This window comes from Stomoxys calcitrans, chromosome 3, assembly GCF_963082655.1.
Source record: "Stomoxys calcitrans chromosome 3, idStoCalc2.1, whole genome shotgun sequence".
In the NCBI taxonomy this organism is placed as follows: domain Eukaryota; kingdom Metazoa; phylum Arthropoda; class Insecta; order Diptera; family Muscidae; genus Stomoxys; species Stomoxys calcitrans.
This window is the reverse complement of record NC_081554.1, coordinates 114,095,757-114,105,982: the sequence shown is the minus strand read 5'-3', so window position 1 is coordinate 114,105,982 and position 10,226 is coordinate 114,095,757. Positions and strand designations below refer to the sequence as shown.

At 38.8% G+C, this 10,226-nt stretch overlaps 1 protein-coding gene across 1 annotated transcript; it reads right to left on the bottom strand.

Annotated features, from left to right (window-relative positions):
• Positions 1-3,883: 3,883 nt before the first annotated feature.
• LOC106081140 (uncharacterized) lies at positions 3,884-5,675 on the bottom strand. The gene is made up of 3 exons (XM_059365138.1): positions 5,191-5,675; positions 5,039-5,126; positions 3,884-4,972 (listed from the first exon to the last, which is right to left on the bottom strand). Exons 2-3 carry the CDS (start codon positions 5,048-5,050, stop codon positions 3,971-3,973), a joined length of 1,014 nt encoding a protein of 337 aa, XP_059221121.1. The 5' UTR covers positions 5,051-5,126; positions 5,191-5,675; the 3' UTR covers positions 3,884-3,970.
• Positions 5,676-10,226: the final 4,551 nt, after the last annotated feature.

Genomic DNA, 10,226 nt, shown 5'->3' with positions numbered 1-10,226 from the left:
GGACGAAAAAGATGCTTTAACAAATTTGAGGGCCATCGGATAAAAATTGCTACCTATACTTTGGAAACAAATTAACATGGACAGACAGATAGACGGGCAGAATCGAATCAGAAAGTGGTTCTGAGTCGATCCTTATATTATCAATGGATCTAACTCTCATCGTTCTGGGTGCTACAAAGAAATGCACTAAGTCATTATGCCTTGTGCCAAAGTAGTGGGTATCAAAAAAGGTATGATGTTGACTTATTGCCAATTACAATTATTGTCAATATTGTTCTATAAATACCCAAGTGGGGTTAGGGTTTCTAAGTCAATTATTGTTAAATCCGGTGTTCCACAGGGCAGTCATCTGGGTCCAATTCTTTTTAATCTGGTTATAAATGATTTACCTTGTGTTATTGAAAATTCTTCAATTTCAATGTTGCTGATGACGTTAAAAATTTTCCAATCGCTCTGTGTTCCTTCTGAGCAGGATTTGTTACAACTCGATCTTAATAACTTTTGTTTGTGGTGTAACATAAATTTAATGGAACTAAATATGTCGAAATGTAAATAAATGTCTTTCTAAAGAACGCAACATTTGTCAAAAAGTTATCATCTTAACGGTCGTGAAATTGACATAGAAGAAACTTTTCTAGATCTTGGCATCCTCTTAGACCATAAATTAAATTTTAGACAACATATTTCTATGATGGTGAATAAATCTTTTAGTTCTCTTGGATTTATGAAAAGATGGAGTAGAGAATTTGAAGATCCTTCAGTTACTAAGAACTTGTATATTTCTCTTGTCCGAAGTACACTTGAATATGGATCCGTTATTTGGGATCCGGTTTACACTATTCACAGTAATAAAATTGAGTCAGTACAGAAACAATTTCTGCTATTTTACCTTCGTAATCGTGGTTGGAATTATCAAACACTTCCTTCCTATACATTTAGATTAAATTTAATAAAGCTCCCTACACTCAGTAGCCGCAGGAAAATGTTGATCACTTTCATCGCAAATGTTTCATACGTCCGAATTTTTGTTGAGCCGGCTTAATATTAACGTTCCTTCAAGACCAACGAGAAATGTTCAACTGCTTAATATTCAATATCATCTAAGCGATTTTGCAAATAATGATCCTTTTCGTCGTATTTGTTTAGATTTTAATAAATATTATCATCTTTTTGATCTTACTGAGGATAGATACTCATTTAAAAGAAAAATTATACTTTACTTAAATCCTAGTTAAATATCAATATTGTTTGTACATATGTATATTTATATTAGTCTGTAAGGATATATGCATCTATAGACTTAAGAAAAATAGAAAAAAAAAGAGTGGCAGTCCTAAACAGACTCACTTGGACATTTTGTGATACCACAGTAGCGACAGACCAAGGCCTTTGGGGCAATCGAACCCAGAACTCCATCCGATCACGCTGTGAACTCGGCTACCGGAGCGCCTAATTAATTATCCAAGTAAATATAAAACAAGTAAAAGCGTGCTAAGTTCGGCCGGGCCGAATCTTATATACCCTCCACCATGGATGGCATTTGTGGAGTTTTTTTCCCGGCATCTCTTCTTAGGCAAAACAGGATATAAGAAAAGATTTGCTCTGCTATTAGAGCGATATCAAGATATGGTCCGGTTTGGACCACAATTAAATTATATGTTGGAGACCTGTGTAAAATTTCAGCTAATTCGAATAAGAATTGCGCCCTTTGGGGGCTCAAGAAGTAAAATAGAGAGATCGATTTATATGGGATCTGTATCGGGCTATAGACCGATTCAGACCATAATAAACACGTATCTTGATGGTCATGAGAGGATCCGTTGTACAAAATTTCAGGCAAATCGGATAATAATGACGACCTCTAAAGGCTCAAGAAGTCAAGGTCCCAGATCGGTTTATATGGTAGCTATATAAGGTTATGAACCGATTTGAACCATACTTGGCACAGTTGTTTGATATCATAACAAAACACGTCGTTCAAAATTTCATCCCAATCGGATAAGAACTGCGCACTCTAGAGGCTGAAGAAGCCAACACCCAAGATCGGTTTATATTGCAGCTATATCAGGTTATGGACCGATTTGAACCATACTTGGCACAGTTGTTGGATATCATAACAAAAAACGTCGTGCTATCGGATAAGAATTGCGCACTCTAGAGGCTCAAGAAGTCAAGACCCAAGATCGGTTTATATGGCAGCTATATCAAAACATGGACCGATATGGCCCATTTACAATACCAACCGACCTACACTAATAAAAAGTATTTGTGCAAAGTTTCAAGCGGCAAGTTAGCGTGCTTTCGACAGACAGACGGACGGACTTGCCTAGATCGACATAAAATGTCGCGACGATCAAGAATATATATACTTTATGGGGTCTCAGATGAATATTTCGAGTAGTTACAAACAGAATGACGAAATTAGTATACCTCCCATCCTATGGTGGAGGGTATAAAAAACGTCTTGTGAAATTTCAGCCAGATCGGATAGGAATTGCGCCCTCTAGAAGCTCAAGAAGTAAAGTCCCCAGATCTGTTTATATGACAGCTATATCAGGTTATGAACCGATTTGAACCATATTTGGCACAGTTGTTGGATATCCTAACAAAACACTACGTGCCAAAATTCATTCAAATTGGATAAGAATTGCGCCCTCTAGAGCCTCAAGAAGTCAAGACCCAAGATCGGTTTATATGACAGCTATATAAGGTTATGGACAGATTTGAACCATACTTGGCACAGCTGTTGGATATCATAACAAAACACGTCGTGCAAAATTTCATTCCAATCGGATAAGAATTGCGCACTCTAGAGGCTCAAGAAGTCAAGACCCAAGATCGGTTTATATGGCAGCTATATCAAAACATGGACCGATATGGCCCATTTACAATACCAATCGACCTACACTAATAAGAAGTATTTGGGCAAAATTTCAAGCGGCTAGCTTTACTCCTTCGGAAGTTAGCGTGCTTTCTACAGACAGACGGACGGACGGACATGGCTAGATCGACATAAAATTTCACGACAATCAAGAATATATATACTTTATGGGGTCTCAGAGGAATATTTCGAGTAGTTACAATCAGAATGACGAAATTAGTATACCCCCCATCTTATGGTGGAGGGTATAAAAAGATATTTACCTTGCAAATTTCCACACATTGAAGATTTCCGGGAAGATTCCCATCCATATCTATAGCAAATATAAGGGTATACGTACAGATTGGTCTACATACCCTTTCGGAAATGGCTACGTACTACTATTTAAACTGGCAGTAAAGTAATAAGGATACATTTTTACCAACAAAATTTAACTTGTTATAACACTAGAGGCGGAGACCAATGTAGCGCAGAGTTTAGCATGTCCGCCTATGATGCTGAACGCCTGTGTTCGAATCCAGGTGAGAACATCAGAAAAAAATTCCAGCGGTGGTGCACCATTTGGTATGGCAGCCATAAAAAAACTTCTCCACAAAAACTTCGCCGCACTACGACACGCCGTTCGGATTCGGCTGTAAAAAGGAGGCCTCTTATCATGGAGCTTTACTTTGCATGTTGATACTGGTAACAATGAGGACCTATTTTAACTACATTCAACATTTTGCAGAAAAACTTTATAATCGTTTTGAAAATTGTGGCTTTTGAGCGGGGTATGTAAACTTTTCTATGCCACTGTATACATTGCAAAGAGAAAAATATTTCCATATTTGTGTATGCATATCTTTGGGTGGAATTCCACACTGAACTTCAGAAGCAAAAATATTTATCTCTGAATAGAAGATAATTTTTGCAATGTTTAACCAACGCCAACGTGAGGGAAATAAGATACTGATAAGCCGTTATCACCGAAACGTCACAAACAACGTCGAAAAGATTTTTTTGTATACAAATTTAATTTCGAATAATTATCAACTACATTGTGATTACGATTCTAGTTATAAATAGCGTTAAGTTCTATGTAGGCCAGTATCACCGACTATACGATATCGAATAGTTCGGTGAATCGGAATATGTTCGGTAGTTGTCATATGAATTGTGGTTGTAGAAGTTGGGGTCGTAGTACTCATCCAAGCCCTCGGAGTTTTTTATTGTAACTGGGGATGAAAACGAAGCTGTTGGGCTTGAAGCATAGCTATGTTTGTAAGAACCCCTATCATGGTTATTCATTTCTTGCGAGTGAAGACTATGGAAATATCTGGGCAAATCATGTATCTCCGAAGGAGACGATGAGAAGTAGAATGTTTGGTGTTTGTTGACATAGGACAAGTCTGGTTTAAGGCTGTCGCTGCCGGCCCTAGCGTGGGCATATGTGTAGTGAGGAGCAATCACCGGACTTTTGTAGTACGATTGGATTGTGTTATAAATCGTGGGGTAGTCTTCCAATGGTTTTTTGACCTCCATTTGCGTGGGAATATTGTATGAACTCGAATGAGCATGGGAATAAACTGGCGGTGAACTGTGATAGGTTGGAGCGGGTATTAGTTTTCTGTGATGGTAGTGGGTCGACTCAATACGACCCTGGGGCACGGGCTCAGAAATTTCAGATACTTGGACGATGTGGTTTTTGTTCCCGGGATGGACAACCTTGTGACAGAATTCCTTGCAGCCTGATTTGCATTCACAATAGCACTTTTTGAAGACATCGTAGTTGGGAGTGGTCGTTTCGGTTGTTGGCGGGGTTGATGTCTCAATGTCTGCTGTCACCATGGAAGTACTTGATGTGGTAGTTGAATCTGTGCTTATAGTTGTTGCTTCGGTCGATGTCTCAGGCGTCGGCGTCGAGGGGATGACACACGCAGGTGGTGTTTGATGGCAGGGTGGCGGTGCATTGGTCGTATTGTTCGAAGGCACTTCGTCACAAGGAACTTCCTCCCAGACCTCTTCTTCACATTCGAAACAACTGCGGGCATTGACAGAAACCATAGCCGAAAATAGTAGGCATGACACAATGAAAAACTGGGCAGTTATTATCTGCAAATCGTATTAAAAGATTTTTTGTTAGCCATCAATCAGTCTGGTCAGTGGTCATTCACTCACCTTTAGATGCATTTTGCACGTTCCATAAATAGTTTCAAATCTGAGGCTATGCAAAAAAAAAAGCACACACACACACACACAACAACTTCTGCAGATAATAAAACAAAGGTCCGGTGACGAAGAATGAAAGAAGAATGTTAACAAGTGGTTACCAAATGTGTTCTAAACTAAGTTGACGACAAAAGCAGACGTTTTATAATGGCCAACGATTTTTCGCAAAGAATCGAACAAAAAAGTCACTCAACTCTGGCCGAATATGGACGGAAGTTTTGTCAAGTAGCACGTTTGACTGTTTAACGCACAGTGTGTTGTGGCTGTGTGCGCAAGATCTACTGCGAATATGAGTTTTTTTTGTTGACCTCCCCAGCTGATCGGTCACCATCTCATCTGTCTCTTCTCCCACTAGCGGGGTTTGGGGGTTGGAGTTCACACGGTCGCGAGGGTTCCCTGATTGCTGTATTTCCCATCTGGTGAGCGAAAAGTGAGCTTTCGAATGCTTCGAACATTATTCCAAATTTGATGGTTGTTATGTCAGCCGCCGTTCTTTATAAATGAAATTTCTTGGCGGAAGAACGTGATGGAGATGCGCTCACTCCATCCAGCCATGCATCGCCAACACTCAATACCGCTTGCAAATTTCCGTCTTACACCGCCGTCCGCCCGCATTAAAAGACCTACAAATGCGAAATGCACCAACTACTAGCACTCAATAAACCACCGGACTACAGAACGTTGCACTACAAAATGAGTGAGAAGATCTCAAAAATGAACAATGAGTTAAGGCCGACAATGTTTGTTTTCACAACTTTGTAGGGGCTTGGTGTTACGCAAATGCAATTTCATTGCTAGGGGGACTTGTTTCTTTTTACGGCATTCCATTCTTCGCATGTACGAATTTGGCTGGCTTAAACCTCTATGCCATTGACTTAATGTGTTATGAATTGGTTTAAAGCAGTTGACACTATTCATATAAAAGAGGTTTGGCTGTTAACTGCAACCTTACATATGATGGAAAAGGATGTACAAATCAGTTTAGCTTTTCTTTTTTTACAAAATTAGTTGTAAAAGAAAAAGTTCCTTAGATAATCTTGCAACACGAGCTCACGCGATTATTACACCATAGGTATGCCTTATTCCATTCACTTTAACGCTAATGAAAGAATAATCCTTACGATAAATTTCATAATATTTTAAAGAGCACGCATAATACAAAAGTCAGCATCTTTGAACTTGGAGCTTAACACAAGCGATTTCATAAATCGCTAGCTTCGGCAAATACTTTGAATTTTGTGGCCAAACCGTATTTCAAATGAAGAATTGCAAATAAAAACAAACACTTCCCCTGTCGATGTAGAAATCCGGAAGAGAAAATGGACTTGGTTGGGTCATATCCTACGCCGACTGCGCGATGATATAGCGAGAAATGTCCTAGACAGGATCCCGCAATGGCAGCGAGTGACGGGACGCCCTAAAAACACATGGATCCGCTGTATGAAAAGAGAGTTGGAATCAACTCATATATCGTGGAAACAAGCCAATCCATTGACCAACGATAGAGCTCGATGGAGAGAGCTTGTTGAAGCCCTATGTTTACACTGAACAGTTAAAATTTTGCCATATTTTATTGTGATATATTTAATATACTCCAATTGTAAACAAAGGGCATGTAATATATGTATGACATGCAGTGAAAGTGAAGAGCCAATTGCCCACTCCACGAAAAATACCGCGAAATCTATACTTGGGTAACAGAAGCCTCCTCGGAAGCCATCAATCAGTAGCAACGCGCCAGATGAAGGAAAGGTATCGAGAGAAAAGGAAAGAGGAGAAACGTCTATTCCACAGAAAGAAAAAGGAAATGGAAAGACGTGAGTGTTAGCGAATTGAGATGAACAGGATTCAGAATGAATTCGGAAAATTCTACCAAAGAATCAAACATCAAACCGATGGCGATGGTGTAGGAACATTCTCCTGCAGAGACAAAGAAGGAAATCTGGTGGTTGATAAATTTAGTGTACTGAGGATATGGAAAGAACATTTTACCCAGCTGCTTGTGTCCGACGATGGCGGCGAAGAGGATACCGCAGAACCAATCCCTGGTGATGGTATAGAATGTTTACCTCCTAGTCAGAATGACGTCCACGTAGCTGTTACCCGGCTGAAGAACAACAAGGCAGCAGGAACCGACGGTTTACCCGCTGAACTATTTAAAACCGGAGACAACACGCTGATAGAGCGTATGCATCAGCTTGTCTGCGCGATCTAGCCCGATGATTGGAACCTCAGCATACTATGTGCCGCACACAAGAAATGGGACAAGACGGTGTGTCAACTACAAAGAAATTCAATTCATTCAAGATACTTTCGAGCGTACTGTGTGAAAGATTAAGACCAAAAGTAAATGAAGCAATTGGACCCTATCAATGCGGCTTAAGGCCCGGTAAATCCACCTTAGACCAGATATTCACCCTGCGCCAAATTCTGGAAAAAATCAGCGAAGGACAACTCGACATCTACCATTTCTTTGTTGACTACAAAGTCGCTTTCGATAGCCCCATACTTTCAATGGTACGTTAAGTGATGTTTGAGTTTGGTATTCCTACAAAAGTAATAAGACCCTGCAGGATGACACTTGCTGATACACGCTCCTCAGTGAGAATAGGAAAAAATCTCTCCGAACCATTGAATGCCAAACGAGATTTCCGACTAATTATCGTGTGATGTTTATAATATCCTTCTTAAGAAGATTATACAAGATGCAGATGTGAATAGATATGACACCATGCACACAAGAAAATACATGCTACTCGCTTATACCAGCGACATTGATATCATGGGTCGGTCACCAGAAGTAGTAACTGCAACTTTTGAAAGAATCAAAAGAGAATCAGTGAAAGTGGATCTGGCAGTAAATGGAGATACGACAAAATGGATAGTACCAACTCTCAAAACACCTTGTACATCCGGGCAGATAAAGAAAATAGAGATAGTTGGGAAACTTTATCTTTCGCGGCACCGTAACCGAAATGAATGACACCAGTTTTGATATAAAGCGAGGAATAATAATGGCAAACATATGCTTCAAAAGCAAGCAGTTAAGAAACAGGACCACTATGGGTTTGGATGGCTACAAATATTGTTGAATGTAAAAAATTTTTTGCCTAGGTTTAGGAGATATATGGAGTAAGAAAAACATGTGCCCAATTGGGGTAATCTTGGCTTTTGAATTTTTGAACACCAGGAGTTTTTCCAATTTTTTTTCATAAATTGTTTTTTTTTTTTTTTTTTTTTTTGAAATACATAGAGTACCCATTTAAGTTAATGTATCTTCATCCAATTTTAATTAAAACCCATCTATAATATATCCTTTTTACAAGCAAAAAAGAACAAGTAAAAGCGTGCTAAATTCGGCCGGGCCGAATCTTGGGAACCCATCACCATGGATTCTGCTAAAAATTTATACAAACTAAATTTAGTTGAAAGGCATAATTTTATTCTACATACCAAACTACTGCCTAATCAACACAAATTAACGTTTCTAGGAACTGAACAAGACTCATTATGAGATCGGTTCATATGGGAGATATATCTGTTGTTGAAAGTCATAACAGAACACTATGTACAAAATGTGTAGCTAAATCGGAAAAAAAATTGCGGCTTCTATGGGATCAAGAAGTCAAATTGTTTAATATGAGAGCTATATCAGCTTATAGACTGATTTGGACTGTACTTGGCACAATTATTGGAAACCGTAACCGCAAGCAATATTTCAGCCAAATCGGACAAATACTGAGGCTTTAAGGGACTCAAGAAGTGCAATCGGGAGATCGGTTTATATGGGTGCTATATAAGGATATAGACCGACTTGGGACAGTTGTTAGAAGTCATAACAGAACACACTGGAAAATTTAGTCCATCGTTCTATATAGGAGATATATTCAAAACCTTAAATCGAGAGATCGGTCTATATGGCAGCTATATCCAAATCTGAACCGATCTGGGCCAAATTGAAGAAGGATGTCAAAGTTCCTGACACAACTCACTGTCCCAAATATCTGCTAAATTTGATAACGAATGTGGCTTTTATTGGCCTAAGACCCTAAATCAGCCGATCGGTCTATATGGGGGCTATATCAATATATAGTCCTATATAGCCCATCTTCGAACTTAACCTGCTTATGGACAAAAAAGAATCTGTGCAAAGTTTCAGCTCAATATCTCTATTTTTAAAGACTCTAACGTGATTTCAACAGACAGACGGACGGACATGGCTAGATCATCTTAGAGCTTTACGCTGACCAAGAATATATATATATTTACTTTATAGGGTCGGAAATGGATATTTCGATGTGTTGCAAACGGAATGACAAAATTAAAATACCCCCATCTTTCGGTGGTGGGTATAAAAATTAAAATCGAACCTTTCTCGGTGAAAATTAACAAATAAAATGTTAAACTCAAAACTACTTCAAGCGGACTTATTTTTTGAAAATCGGACTAAAAATGAGGATTTGGCAGCCCTAACAATTTTTCGAAATGCCGAGATGGCACACGATCCTGATAACACCTCTGTTTTATCTATTCCAAATTTCAGAGAGATATCTCTACCTGTTCCCATACGGCACATTTTTACTAGTTTTTTTCGATTTTTCCCACTGTGCGGATTGTTACTGCGTCAGCATAAATTTCGCTTCATTAAATTACAAAAGAGATTTATAATTTGTTTGCAGTAGTTTGACTTTTGTTTGTGTACAGGTGAAGAATAGAATCCGTCGGATTTCGCCATAATTTAATTGGCATTTTCGCTGCGAATGAAGTCAGTACTAGGCTTAAGCAACAGTGTTTTAATAATGATGAAAGTGCAAATATAAAACACATTTGAAGAAGACAAATTGTAAAACAGAGTTTATTTCTAAAACCACTTTGACATTTGAAGTTGTGGTATTTGCCAATCAAAAAAGTTTCGTTGGGGGTAGATTTTTGTTACTGTTTTAATGGCACTACCTTTTAATTGTACTATGATATGGCAACAAGAATAAGCCAAAGAGCAATGTTCGCTTTATTCTCAAGTGCATCCCAGAAGAATTGGAAACAGGTCGCAATTTTTTAAAACGCACTACTAACCTAAGAGCAACATCAGCAAAGCAAAACTTGTATCTCTGTGCAGATGTGTGTTCTCTGTGCAACT